The sequence below is a fragment of the Bombina bombina genome, chromosome 2 (genome assembly GCF_027579735.1).
Source record: "Bombina bombina isolate aBomBom1 chromosome 2, aBomBom1.pri, whole genome shotgun sequence".
NCBI lineage: Eukaryota > Metazoa > Chordata > Amphibia > Anura > Bombinatoridae > Bombina > Bombina bombina.
The window spans coordinates 729,659,690-729,675,535 of record NC_069500.1 but is presented as its reverse complement, the minus strand read 5'-3'; the positions used below and the strand labels follow the sequence as shown (position 1 = coordinate 729,675,535).

At 36.8% G+C, this 15,846-nt stretch overlaps 1 protein-coding gene across 2 annotated transcripts in view; it reads left to right on the top strand.

Moving 5' to 3' along the window:
* Window positions 1–15,040, top strand: part of HOPX (HOP homeobox) — a 32,368-nt gene extending 17,328 nt beyond the window's left edge. For both annotated transcript variants that reach the window (XM_053702745.1, XM_053702746.1), the window contains exons 2-3: window positions 1,896–2,081; window positions 14,580–15,040. In XM_053702745.1, the coding sequence (XP_053558720.1) occupies window positions 1,914–2,081; window positions 14,580–14,657 (246 nt within the window). In that variant the 5' untranslated portion in view covers window positions 1,896–1,913 and the 3' untranslated portion in view covers window positions 14,658–15,040. The remainder of the gene's footprint in view (window positions 1–1,895; window positions 2,082–14,579) is intronic.
* The last annotated feature ends 806 nt before the right edge of the window (window positions 15,041–15,846 follow it).

Sequence of the window (15,846 nt, the reverse complement as noted above, 5' to 3'; positions counted from 1 at the left end):
TGATTCAGATACAAAATGCAATTTTAAGCAACGTTCTAATTTACTCCTACTATCAACTTTTCTTCGTTCTCTTGCTATCTTTATTTAAAAAGCAGGAATGTAAAGCTTAGGAGCCAGCCCATTTTAGGTTCAGCCCCTAGATAGCGCTTGCTTAGTGGTGGCTACATTTAGCAAACCAATAATCAACCATTACTCAGCTTCTGAACCAAAAAAGGGCCTGCTCTTAAGCTTTACAATCCTGCTTTTTAAATAAAGATACAAAGAGAACGAAGAAAATGTGATAATAGGAGTAAATTAGAAAGTTGCTTAAAATTGCATGCTCTATCTGAAACATTAAATAAAAAAAAATGGGTTTAATGTCCCTTTAACAGTTTCAATTTTTATATGCTAACTTATGTTGGTTCCTTTGTGTTTAATTTGATTTTGTTTTTCTTTTTTTATAACTGTATAACAAATTGAGGGCTAGATTACAAGTTGAACGCAAAATATCCCTTCAGCGAAAGTGATATTTGTGCTCAACTGAGTAATTACTGCACACGCAAATGTGCGCTGGTATTGCGAGTTAGGTGCAACGCGACCTTGCGTTCACATTGCAATCACGAGAGCGTCATACACGGCACAGAACCTTAGAGCAGCAAAGGGGTTAAGTCACTCAGTGAAGGGCAGCAAATTAAAATATATGTGTATATGAATATGTACATATATATTTATGTGTTCATTTGTGTACATACTCATATCAACACTTAAATATATATGTATATAAGCATATGCATATATATATTTACAGGGAACACACAGTTCCCATAGACCACAATGTAAAGGCACTTTACAGAGCAGCCGCCACTTTTAATGCCTAAAAACTGCCTAGTGCAGTAGTTTTGGGGCATTTGGGGCACTTTTAGAAAAGTAACCAGAGATCAGATCATGGTAGCAAAACCAGCCACTTGGCTCCTTATGTATCGTTCACCCGCAAACGGCGATAAATTAGCACTCCACTAGCCCTAAATAAGCAGAACACTAAATAAATTAATTAATAAATACAACTACACCAAAAAAAAAACAAACAAACATATAAATGTGTATTAAAGCTTAAAGGGACACTGAACCCAAATTTTTTCATTTGTGATTCAGATAGAGCATGCAATTTTAAGCAGCTCCTATTATCAATTTTTCTTTGTTCTCTTGTTATCTTTATTTGAAAAAGAAGGCATCTAAGCTAAGGAGCCAGCCAATTTTTGGCACAGCCATGTTAGTCCAGAGATTTAGATATCAAAATAACATATTGCATTGAGCAATGATACTTTTTATTGGACTAACTATACATTTATAAGATTACAAGCTTTCGGAAGAGTGTCTTCCTTTTTCAAGTCTGAAGCAATACTGACCAATTTGATGGAATTTACAGATTATATCTTAAAACATAGGATGGCTAAAAAGACAGAAAGTGTTACAGAGGTCTGAATGCAGGGGGTGTGTACGACACCCCCTCCTCCCCCTGCATTCAGACCAATGGTCACATAGCTTGATAAGTTCAATAGCTACAACACAAAGTAACAGCATTCATAGGCAAATCACTGGTGATAGACACTCGTTTAGCAGTGTTGCTAATAGTAGATTAGGGAATTTGTTAGCTCAGTGCTCCAATTACTTATACCAATTTATTAAAGTAACGGGAAAAAACAAGAAAAGAAAATCACCCAAGTTACCGTATGTTTCTGCCTGGGAATTCTTGTAGATTGGAATAGAAGCCAATGAAAGTTGATGTCCCTTACTCAGGCAGCTACTGTAGAGATTCCTGGCAGTTAAAATTAAGTGACCTAATTCCATTTGTTTTGTTTCCCTAATTGTCCTTCATTATAAATAAAAAAAAACTTTCTAATTTCTTTTTATTAAAGCTTCACGAAGCCTAGAAAATGAGTTCTCTGCAAAAAGAAACATGGGAAACCGCTGATGGTTCTACTCTAACAGAGGAACAGATAGAGATACTTGAGTATAATTTCAACAATGTGAGTCGGCAGCCAGATGAAACTACCCTAATGCTGATTGCGGCAGAAGCAGGCCTCACCGAGGAGGAGACAGTTGTGAGTATATAGAACTTTACACTAAATGAGCTAATCATCCTAAGGACATGTCACCCATATGCTATATCACTTGAAAAGTGATGCAGCATATCTGTAAAAATAAAAAATTATCACATAAATATCTCTGTAAAAACAGAAGATGTTTTACCTCAAAATTCTTTCAGCTCACCACAGAAAGCGCTAGATTACAAAGGGTGCTCTATTGTTCTCTAACTTGCGCACCTATTACAAGTTGAAAGTAAACGTTTTCGCTCAAGTGTTAGTCGGGTTAGTGCAAGTTGAGACTTAGGGGCCTATTTATGTAAGCACACTTGAAAAAGAGAAGAGACCGGAACCAAATAGCCAGTGCAAGTCAGGATTTATTCGTTCATGTAGGAGACATCACATATGTACAGCTCCTTCTACCTGATGCGTTTCACGCATGCGTACATGCGCTTCCTCAGAGACAGTTACCTGGTGTCACAGGTGAGCCTAAATAGCATATGTTGTACATTTTTTTCATCATCATAACAGATGGCAAGTGCGAGTGGACATTATATGATGTAGCGTATCATGTCCGCTGCACGTTAATAAATGCTGACAGCATACGCTGTCAGCATTTATCATTGCACCAGCAGTTCTTGTGAACTCAATAGCATACTGAGCAAAAAATAATAAAAAGTCCACAAGTCAAATAACAAGCCAGGAGTCAAAACCAGAGCTGGTAGTCAGACGAGCCGAGTCAGGAGCCAAAGCGAATAGTCAGACGAGCTGGAATTAGGAACAAGGAAAACAGCAGAGTCAGGAACAAGCCAGGGATCAGGAACCAGGAAGGACGTCAGGCAGCCAGGTAATACACAGGAACTCTCACAAACAGGTCTGAGACAACCCAAAGGCAAAGCATACTGAACAGAGGCCCTTTAAATAATAAGTAATGACATCACAATTCTGAGACTGCATCCTGTCTCACATGGATGATGCACACCAGTCTGGCCATAAAAGGAAGTGTAGGAAATGAGCAGCATCCCCCACAATGCACCATAGTCAGGAAGAAAGGTGAGTAAAATGGCTGCCAGCAGCACATGGCAAACAACAGGGAAAAAACCCTGACAGACAGCTGCCAGTACCTAAGATGGAGGGAGTTGGTTAGAAGGGGGAGGGTTAGAAAGCCTTTTTGTGGGTTTCAGGGAGGTTGGGGGGTAAGGGGGGATCCTACACTGCAGAAAATATATAAAATATATATATATTTTATTAAAAAAAAAAGCCTTATATTTTCATACTGGCAGACTTTCTACCAGTACTTAAGAAGATGGGGGTGATCATTGGGGGGTGTGGAAGGGAAGAGAGCTGTTTGAGAGTGATCAGGGGGTGAAAAGTATCAGGTAGAAGGGTAATCTCTACACTAAAGCTAAAATTAACCTTAAAGGGACAGTATACTATAAAATGTGTTTCCAATTATTTTTTTTACCAGCTGCAGAGTATAAAATGTATGAGATTTTTAAGGCTTATTTGTGTATATGAATTATTTGATTTTGTGTTTTGAAGCCACAACCTAATAAAATGGGTTGTAGATCTCATTACTGTATCACATTGTGCACATATATATGCTTCTTTATCTTATATCTGTTAATAAACCAATCACCAATACTTGCAGAGAACAATGGAAAATTAACATTTTATTACCTTATCTCTTCTATAACCCACTAGCAGTGCAATTTCTTCTACTGGCTGTGTTAACACAGCTTGGCCTTGAGGCCAAAAACTTTCAGGATGGGTGGGGATACCACAGGCTAAATAAACTATTTCAAATGCCAATATAAGGGTAATGGAAATACTTGTAAACAATTTAATACACTCCAACAGGTAAAGTGGATCATTGGAAACAAATTAAAGGGGAAACAATTATGAGTAAACTGTCCCTTTAAAAGCTACTTGATTAACACCTGGGAATAATAAAAGAGTGGTGCGCAACTGCAATGGCGCAAAATACTTCTATTTATTGCGTAATTTTTGTCACGAAGATGCTATCTCTAATATGATAACTAAGGAATAGTCTAAGCCTGGTACTTCTTTTAATCCTTCTTATAGGTTTAAAAAATTGTATCCTTTACCTGTGTCTAATTTAGAGCTTTGGGAGAAAGTCCCTAAAGTTGATGGCGCTATTTCTACTCTTGCCAAGCGTACTACTATTCCTATGGAAGATAGTACTTCTTTTAAAGATCCCTTAGATAGGCATACTGAATCTTATCTTAGGAAGGCATATTTACATACTGGCTATATTCTTAGACCTGCTATTTCTATAGCTGATGTTGCTGCTGCTTCAACTTTTTGGTTGGACAATTTAGCAGAGCAGATATTGGATCCTGATTTGTCTAACATTGTTGTTTTACTTCAACATGGTAATCATTTCATTTGTGATGCTATATTTGATATTATTAAGATTGATATTAAATCTATGTCTTTAGCTATTCTATCTAGAAGAGCTTTATGGCTTGAATCTTGGAATGCAGATATGGTGTCTAAATCTAGATTACTATCATTATCTTTTCAAGGTAATAATTTATTTGGTTCTCAATTGGATTCTATTGTATCCACTATCACTGGGGGGGGGGGGGGGGGTAAGGGACTTTTTCTGCCCCAAGATAAGAATAATTTAAAGCTCCCAATCATTTTCGTTCCTTTCGTCAGTCTTAGTAACAAAAAAACACTCCTTCCCCTAAGGCCTCTGGTCCCAATTGGATACCATCCACAAATTGGAATAAGTCCAAGCCTTATAAGAAACCAAATACAGCCCCTAAGACTGCATGAAGTGGAGCAATAATTTATCTCACACCCGTAAATGGGCAAATTCGCCCATTTACGGGCGCATGATAAATAACTAGCCATTACAAGTGTGTGGTTAATGCTACCACGAGCTTGCAGTAGCAATTAGCGCTCCAAAAATTAACCAGAGATCAGATCTCTGGTTAATTTTAAAAATGTAACCCAATTGCCCCAAACTTAAGTGTGAGGTTCCTTATTAAAATAAAGAAATATGAGCATCTTTATTTTTTTTTTTAATTACTGCACTAAGCAGTTTTTAGGGGTTTAATTGAGGGGATGTGGGGTGTTAGAAAAAAAAAACGGCACTGAAGTGCCTTTACATTGCGGTCTATGGGTACTGATATTTACATGTTAATATGTGTATATACACATATAAACACATAAATATATATGTATATCAGCATCTAGATATATATTTAAAGGGACACTCATGTCAAAATTAAACTTTCATGATTCAGATAGAGCAGACAATTTTAAACAACTTTCCAATTTACTCCCATTAACAAAATGTGAACAGTCTTTTTATATTTAGACTTTGAGTCACCAGCCCCTTCTGAGTATTTGCAAGACTTTACAGAATATACTGTACATATATGCATTTGTGGTTGGCTGATGGCTGTCACATGATACAGGAGGAGTTGAAATAGAAATAACTGAAATTTCTCAGAATAAAATCTACTACTCATTTGAAGTTCAGGCTAATATTGCATTGTCTTTTTTTTTTTTAACTGTTTTTATTAAGGTCAAAAGTTATAACATGACAGACAAATTTATAGTGACATCTGTTGGATTCATACAGAGCATAAACGCACGTCACAAGAGATATAGATGTACAAAGTGTTAAACAAATACACACAACATTGCATATACCTAAAGTAGTGTCTGACTCGCTAAAATTCACCTTAAAAACAGAACTCAATTTTTTTTATTTAATTGTAGTAAGAGTTTAACTTCCCTCAGTAAACATAATTGGCCGCTCTTGGACCTCATCTTGCACATTAGAACTTTAGAGGAAGATGTATAATAAAGTAAAATATAGAAACACTGTGGTGAGTATACTGTACGCTCTATTAATTAGTAAAGCTCTGACAAAGATAGGGTGCTATCCTTAACAGTATAGATTAGCAGTACATAACTAGTGCACACTGTATAAGTAAAAATCAACCAAAAAAACAAAATAGTAAATATAAACAGAGCCTCTGTCATATAAAATTGGTTGACTAACTATGGAGAGTAAACTGCCATACACTAGGGGCTATTTTTATCAATCTATTATTTGAAGGGCCACCGCAGTCAACTAATCTTTAGTACATAGACTGTCTCCTGTAAGAGGTGTATATCCATATAATGTTATGATTAAGCATCTATACGTTTACTTTGGGATAAGCATGTACCTTTCTATTTACTTTTTACAAAGTGAGCAGTATAGTTCTACCTGTACTTAGGACTTTTAACCAAAATATCTCTTCAACTTGCTATTCGTTGTCCCTCTAACTAAATTGATAGAACTCTCAAATAGTAAGGAAATACAATCAGGCACTAATGTTTGTGTCTATGAAACATGTTTAAGTAAAAACATAAGTAAGTTCTCTATATTATAATACTAATTTGCTCTAGTTGAAGACTAAACTATAAGACACCTAATAAAACATGTAGTTATTTAAAATGTACCCCAACTGTGATAGCTTATATAGTGGGTAGGAACGGTTATATACAAACCTGCTGACAGACCTAAACTGCATTAAGCGAAGCCTTAGGTTTTACATAATAAATTTGCATTATTTTGAATAGGAGGCCCCACATGACAGAACCACATTAACAGGTCACAAATAAAGGATGGAGGAATATGAGAGGACACCGGGCACCAAATAAAGAATCTATCACATGGCTATCATAGTGTACAATATCTTGTTGAAAACATCTAACTCAGCACACAACAGCAGTAATTCCAGATTACACCGTTCACTACAAGCTCGTAGGCATGAATCTGGTAGAATAATATATCACCCCACTCCAGTCTGAAGGAGTTTAATGTCCTATAAGGTATGTAGGAGAGCCTATCGGTAGACCATCTGAAGCTGATCCAGCTTCCCTGTGGTTAAGAGAACCACAGGACTTGAGCATCATTTCCCCAGTTAATGCGGTATCGATACAAGGTGTAGCCCAGGGAAAGCTTGATGTTGGCATCCCCCGACAATGCTTGGGGTATAACAGGCGAACCCCCTGCAGCTGTCCAGTGAGGCCGGCCGTTCCCCCGGGCAATAGTAGGAATTGTTATCTCTCAGAAGGGTTGTAAGCTTAATTTTTAAATCACCTAAAAAATTATTATTTTTGATCGCAAATATTATTTTTGTTCACTTCTTTGCTCACTTTTTTGTTTACTTATTTCTAAATCAAGGTGCACTCACTCCATCCTGTTTTTAAATACTTTTCACCCCCGGGCAATAGTAGGAAACGCACTCATTGCATCTCATTTTCCTGCAGATCGCTGCGACTGGAAGTTCGGGTTCTGCTTCTTGATAATTATCACCTGCAGCTCCAGTTCACTGTGTTTGTCCTCAATGGAAGGATCCTGGCAAATGGCTGCTGGCTAGCTTAGATCTCATTATCCTCGCATGAAAACCTCGCAATGTGGTCCCATCTTTATTCTCTCGAGTAGTATGTCTGGGAACTTGATTCTTGTTGGGTAGTGAGCCTATCAATCCTTTCACAGAATTTTGCTTTAAAGCCCTCTAGCATCATCTTTAGTACTATGCAGATCCCCTCCATGATCCTATTTAGCAGAGATAAGATAGCTTCAATGCTGATAACTCCATCAGAACTTATAATGTATATTTTACAGCTTACAATTGAACAGGTAGTGCAACGCACCCTTGGCATTGTGATACAGCAGAGGCCTAAAGGTACTCTGCTGGGGGGTTGGTATGAGGCCGCAACCTCAATGAAAGCTCTGGTGCTCTGTTGCTGGCAGCCAGTGTAGTAAATGTAATATTAGCAGATAGAGGATTATTAGGTTGTTTGAATTATGTAGAGTCCCAGATCAGATGGCATCTTGATAAGTTATTATATTAAGCTAGAAAATCAGGGCTGCAGCAGCACTCAAAACTGTGACCTATCATGGCGGCCGCCTAGAGTTCCTGCATTGTTTTTTTATCATACATTTATTGATTATGCAAATCTACTGTATTTAGTGGTTCTTTAACCATTGCTGCCCATCGCTGTGCGACTTATGCCCTTTGCTGTGCTAGGTTCCCTGCCGTGACTATCGGCATCAGAACAAGGCTCCCATTGGTGCCTATGGAAGCGCGCTCTTGCATTGCACCACACTTATAATACAAACACACAATTGCGTGCGCTGATATTACGAGTGGAGTGCAATATTTGTAATCTGGCCCTTTATGTTTTATCCACTGATTTCTGTAATACAAACACCTACCATTTCCTGTTCGTGAAAATGACCAGAAACGTTTTTTTTTCCTGGCTGTCGTTGCTGCGACAGAAAGACATCAATTGTTCATCTTTGAGGAGCAAATGTAAGTGATACTTTAATGGGTAATTCAGAGTGTTCCTCTGTGCTTGATCACACAGGATCTCTTGTTCCGATATTCTGTTGAGAGAAGTTGAATGACAAAGAATAAAGGAAAACAGCTGACATGAAAAATTAACACAATGGAAAGAGAAACAAATATATTTTTATTTTACTGTATGCAAAAGTATCTGTATTATCAGAAAAGTTTTTTGATGATGTAAAGAAATGAGTGTAGTTTCTCAAAATTTATATTTTCTGATGAGAAACTAGCATGCTTCAAATACCATCACAAACAACTGTCATGTAATTTTGTGGCATTTTTTTTTCCAATTTCTAATAAAGGAAAAATTCTTTATAAAATTCTTTATATGTGTTCAGTATTTTTTGATACAGTATTACTAAAATAGTAATATTAAAGGGACATTAAAGACCTCAATACTTTACTTACAAAATTTATTTAGTGTATTTAATCATTTCAGTGTGATAATAGCAGCTATTACACCTTAGAAAACAATACTAAAAAATATTTTAATTATACTGTACAATATAAACAGTATTTTCATTAAAATTATCTATTGGTGCATCATAAAACAATATAGATTAAGAACATAAAAACAACATAAAAGAGGTATTTAACCTAAAATAAATTAGAACTATACATAAGGCTATGCTAGATATAAGATAAGGCCAGGATGAAAGTATTCCGAAATTTGGGCAGACTAGATGGGCCGAATGGTTCCTATCTGCTGACACATTCTATGTTTCTATAAGTCAGGAGAGCAGCATTACAGATACCAATTAACTAGTCAGGGAAGTTTTTTTTTATAATCCCTCCCTCACTGGATATCCCCCCCCCCCTGCAGCATAGCAATGTTCCATACAGCATGGGCAGCACTTTTCATGTACTCCCATCAGCATGCAGAAATAAAATATGTATCTGTGGTGAAGCAGGGCTGAATTCCACCTGAGTACAAGCACAACAGAATTGTTACCAGCTCTTCTAGATCACTATTCCCTGCAGAGAGCCTGTTTTAACCCTTCACTCTCCCCTTGGTGGTCTCAGCATGCAGACCCCCTGGCTGCTAACATATTCCCTGGGGGTCCCAGTGCAAACAGAACAGCAGGCTCTTTAAATTGGCTGCTCTGACTCCAATCCTTCTCAGACAGTATGCTCATAAATGTTTTTTTAGTTTAATTGTCACTGCTGTGTCACATTGTACCATGTGACACCATAACCTATATTAAGCAGCTATCCCAAATTATTCCAAGACGCTCCAGTTCACTACTTCACAAACATATCAAATAAAGTACATTTTGACTTCTCATTTTACATTATTTACAGAAAATCTAAATATGGGTTTCTAAAATGCAATGCACTAAAGTTTTTGAAGAAATATTCCTGTTAGTATAATAGAATAAAAAAATATACTATAATTATAACTATTATACCAGCATAAGTGTTGTCGGTGGCTTTAACAAATGCCATTTTGATGGAAGCAATATTAAAACACATTTATGTTAGTTTTATGTATAAGGGTTATAGTTAGGGTTAATATTAACCTAGTGGATATCAGAGAGGTCATCAGGAAATTGCTTTGCAGTACATTGCAGCTCTCTCTGGCCTCTAAGACATTACATGCAATACATAACATTATTGGCACACAGACACTGCACCTGATTTTTCTGCCTACATTTATTTTTTGTGCGTGATAGATAAAAACAAAATTTTCAAGTGCATTGAAAATTAAATGTTTAAAATTATTATTGACTATAATTTTGTTAGTAAGGTTTACAATGTTTTGCAAATTAAGAGCAGTTCAATTATACACCTCTAGAAAAGCCAAGTGAAATGGATATATATGGGCTGCTTTAATAGGGATACATGATGTTAAGTACGTGATCTGTGCTAACCAATCACTGCATAGAGAGTTGCAGGCTCAGATTAATTTAGTTATAATTATCATTGAGGTGCAAAAGCAGGAAAAAATAAATAATGATATGTATAACATTGTTGCAAACACAGCCATATAGTGCTTAAGATGCATGCACACGCCTAAGCCTACCTAGATATGATCTTCAACAAAGGATAATAAAAAAATGAAGTTAATTTCATGATGGAAATAAATATACATTTTTTGTGTTTATTTTTTTAAACTGCATGCTGTATCTGAACCATGGAAGTTTAATTTTGACTTTCAAGCCCCTTTAAATACTGTGTTTAATGTCCATTTAAATGCTGCAATAAATAACAGTACAAACTAAAACGTTGCACAAAACACAGAAAAATTACATTGTATAGTATAGTGACACTCATAATAACACTGTAATACAAATTATTAAAATTGTGTGAAAAGTTATAAGGGCTCAAAGATATGCGGTCTCAGGTGATAGAAAAAAATAGGCAGGCAAAGGATACATATATATATACATTTCTAAAGATGTGTGTGTATATATATATATATATATATATATATATATATATATATGTGTGTGTGTGTGTGTGTGTGTGTGTGCATATATGTGTTTACAGATGCATTTATGTATTTATATATGTATTTACAGCTGTATATACACATATAAACACATAAATACATATGAACACACAAATAGACATAAGTATCAGTGCATTGGAGCCCCTTGCAGTCAAGTAGATGAAAAAAATATAACAAGCCAAATACACACTGAAAAGTCCAGCAGCCCAAAATTGATATGTATATATATATATATATATATATATATATATATCCACTGCCTCGTATTGCACAGAGTGTTTCCAGCCAATGGGGTGCCTATACCATATCTAGTCCGGTCATAAGGTGTGATTTACAGTATAATGCCAGCCAGGGACACATTTTTTTAGCAGCAGTGTATTTATGATTATTTGCAATGCTGTGGAAATTCTATATTTAAAACCATGCAGAAATGTTTCCTCCTCAATACACAAATGGTAGGTGCCCTTTTGGCAGATATGTATATATATATATATATATATATATATATATATATATATAAAACATTCCAATTTTTACATCTGCATAAAATGTTATACTCTCAGACTAATATTGCTCAGTGTTTGAAGTGAGACAGGTTAACTTAAAACTGTTCAGTTTACACTACAGCTGACGTAATTTTGAAATACATACAATCAAGCCTAAATCCTGCATTTAACCAGATCTAATGGTATGAGTACCACAGCTTATGGCTCCACCAGGACCATATAGAGTACAGCATTTGCAAAATCCATAAGTACAGCTGACAGATGGGAACATTTGTACACTATATTTGAAGTGGTGCTCTTGGTTGTGGAAAATGGGGAAAAAACAAACAAACATATGTCAACCTTTTAAAAGTACAGTACTTTTCTTCATCTAGCCATCTACCTAGATTATTAAAGTACCATTTTGAATTCACAGAATTATTTTTGTTTGCACATTTACAAATATTATTCTTTAAAAAGTGATCTCTTAATTTCTGCATTTTTTTTATCATGCATGTCACACACTGTTGATTTAGGGGACGCAAGGTGCATAAATGTTTCCTCCTGTGAGTGGTTTGTGTCTCTATGAGTGTGTATGTATTTTTTTTTTCTGTGGGTCTCTTTGTGAGGGTGAGTGTGTATGTCTTTTACATTTTCTGTGGATGTCTGTGAGAGTGTGTGCATATGTCTTTGAGCTTTTTCTATAGGTGTCTCTGTGAGGGTGTGTGTATGTTTGTCTTTGTGTATTTTCTCTGGATACCTCTGTGAGGGTGGGTGTGTATGTCTGTGTTTTCTGTGGATGTCTCTGTGAGGGTGTGTGTGTATTTGTATGTATGTCTGTGTTTTCTGTGGATGTCTCTGTGAGGGTGTGTGTTTTCTGTGGGTGTCTCTGTGAGGGTGTGTGTATGTATGTCTGTGTTTTCTGTGGATGTCTCTGTGAGGGTGTGTGTGTATGTATGTCTGTGTTTTCTGTGGATGTCTCTGTGAGGGTGTGTGTTTTCTGTGGGTGTCTCTGTGAGGGTGTGTGTATGTCTTTGTGTGTTTTCTGTGGATGCCTCAGTGAGGGTGTGTGTATGTATGTCTTTCTGTGTTTTATGTGGTTGTCTCTCTGTGTGTGTATGTCTTTGTGTGTTTTCTGTGGGTGTCTCTGTGTGTATGTCTGTGTGTTTTCTGAGGCTGTCTCTGTCAGTGTTTCCTTGGGTGTATGAGCAAGTTTGAGTTTGTGTGTGTGTGTCAATTGTCTGTTCCTTTTTAGGACATTTTGACCATACTACTGATTATTCACATCTTTCTACAGACTTTGAGACTAATGAGGCCTTTCCAGAAGTCACCTAATCCACCATTTAACCTTTAAATTATTGTCTAGGCAGTTCAGGGCCCTTCCTTTCAGCCACTGCATGCTGTTGTCATCATTTAGTTGGCGTCTTCCTTTACAGAAATATAATGAGAACTCCATATTTTGTTTTCTAAATCTCCTTTTTTTACAAAACTGTAGTCTACCTCATTACTTGTCAGGTCAATGTAAACAAGTGCTGAGTGTCTGTTTGGGTGTCTGAGTGTGTTTCTTTGCATGTCTGCTAGATTGTCTATATGTGAATCCTTATGTGTGAGTGTGTGTGTGTATGTGTTTCAGTGTATGAGTGTGTCTGTGTGTTTGTATGTTACTACCTTTACAACATTTCCAAGTTTAAATAGACACTGAAGAATAAAGTGCATATACGTTTTAGTCACTTGGTCAAAAATTGCACATGTCAAAGGGGGGGGGGGCCCTGATCAATGGTTAAGTCAGGGGCCCCAAAGTTTCTAGTGGCGGCCCTGATGCCAGCCCCCACAATCCAGGCCAAATAGTAATTAACAATGTTAAACCTTGGGCCCAGGGCGATTCCCTGCTGTGTATGGAGTGGCTGTCTTCCGATTTAATTTTTTTTTCCTTAAATTCAAAACGCCACTTCTCGGCATGTAGTCTTCTTTGTAAAAACACCCCCTCTTTCAGACGTCATCAGTTGCTGCTAAGCGATAGGCCCAGATCTTTGTCTGTCACTCTCAGCAACCAACGATGGAGTAAGGGAGGAGGGCACAACGATATCCGTGCCTCTGGTGTCCGTGCTCACTCAAAGCGGATCCAATAAACGATATATACAAAAGAAGATGATAGGAGCAACGGTCACAAATGTCAAGTAGCTTTTATTCCATAACAACTGCTACAGTGTAAAAAGCTTAGGTCATAAACTCAATAAAGTTGATAAAGATGGTTCATTACAAACTTGAACCTCATCAAAAACATAACAGCAAACAGTCAGCATTATATTGGAAATCCAAATGGGAGGAAGGATAAACAGGTGATGCGTTTCGGCTCGTGGCCGTAGTCTAAACTGTTTCAGCTTAGACTACAGCCACGAGCCGAAATGCGTCAGTAGAATTGCATAATTGACACGTGCATAATAAAAAGACAATGTAATAACACTTACTCTGAATTTTCAAATAAGCAGTAGATTTTTTTTCTAACAAATTAATCTTTTCCCCATTTGCTGGCCCCTGTATCATCTAACAGCCATCACCCAATCACAGATTAGTATACATATACCCTATAAAGTTATGCACATGCTCAGTAAGAGCTGGTGCCTTAAAAAGTGTATATACAGAATATATATATAAAAAAGTGCAAAATTTGATAATTTAAGTAAATTGGAAAGTCTCTTAAAACTGCATGCTCTGGGGCATATGTATCAAGCTCCGAATGGAGCTTGATGCCCCGTGTTTTTGGCGAAGCATCAGACTCGCCAGAAACAGCAGTTATGAAGCAGCGGTCACAAAGACCGCTGCTCCATAACCTGTCCGCCTGCTCTGAGCAGGCGGACACACATCGCCGGAAATCAACCCGATCGAGTACGATCGGGTTGATTGACACCCTCCTGCTGGCGGCCAATTGGCCGCGAGTCTGCAGGGGGCGGCGTTGCACCAGCAGCTCTTGTGAGCTGCTGGTGCAATGCTGAATACGGCGAGCGTATTGCTCGCCGTATTCAGCGAGGTCTGGCGGACCTGATCCGCAGTGTCGGATCACGTCCGCCAGACCTTGATAACTATGGGCCTCTATCTGAATCATAAATGTTTGATTTTGACTTTAGTGCCCCTTTAACTAATATGTGCAATATTTATATCTCTGACTATTGTTTATTTTGTTTTGTTCTAGAAATGGTTTAAAGTACGGTTATCCAAATGGAGGAAGTCCGAGGGTCTCCCGGTGGAATGTGGATCAGTCATGGACTAAATGGAGTTTGTCGTCAAACGTTTTAGACCATACCTTTAAAATGCATTTTATTTTTATGTAAAGATTAGCGCTGTGTAAAACCAACCATGTATTTAGTTGTCTGTTTACCATACGTACATACTGTACAGTATATAGATATCATTATGGTTTTTTTATGTTTATACAAATGTAATATATTTAAAACAGCATGTCTTAAATGTGACATGGCTCAAATAAATAGTGCAAAATATATATATACATAACAGATAATACTTCAATGAAATAATATATAAATATTAAATCAAATATTTATGTACGAAATACATTTACATCCTTGCACATAAACTTATGCTATTTTAGAAGTTGAAGTGTTACTGTTTGAAGAATAAAAGTTTACAGAATAAGTGTATTGTCTGTTATTAGTTGTGTTTGCCATCCCAGTAAATCCAAATAAATTATTCTAAACCAGAGTGTTAGAGCCTTCAGCAGAGGGTGTCACCTATAATAATAATGAAAGCATTTTATTATTGATGAAATGTTTGCTGTCATCTATGGGCTAAATTACAAGTGTAGCGCTAATTTATTGCATGCTTGTAAACGGGCACATTTGCCAGTTTACGGGTGCGCAATAAATAACCAGCCATTATAAGTGGCTGATTAATGCTACTGCGAGTGCGTGGAAGCAATTAGCCCTCCAAAAATTAACTAGAGATCAGATCTCTGGTTAATTTTAAAATTGTGCCCCTATTGCCCCCAACATTAAGTATAGTGTTGTTTAATAAAATAAAACAAATAGTAGCATCTTTATTTAATTAAAAAAAAAAAAGCAGTTAGAAGGGGTTAAAGTAAGTGGGTGTGGGGTGAAAAGTTCCTTTACATTGCGGTCTACGGGGACTGTGTTATTCCTATAAATATATATGTATATGCTTATATACATATATATTTATGTGTTAATATGTGTATATAAAAGTTTAAAAAGAAAGGGGTAAGAGGAAAATCCTGACCCTGAAAAGGTGTAAAAGGTGCTAAAGGGGAATTCACCCGTTTGAAACAAAACTGCTCAGAACCACAAGATTATTTCAAACAGGCCATTGATCTGGAACTTAGATTGAGGGAAAGAAAATATCCTCAGAAAGCCATCAAAAGGGCCAAACTTGCAGTTCAATCTATATCTAGGGATGATCTTTTAGACCTATCTAGTTCCCGGAAT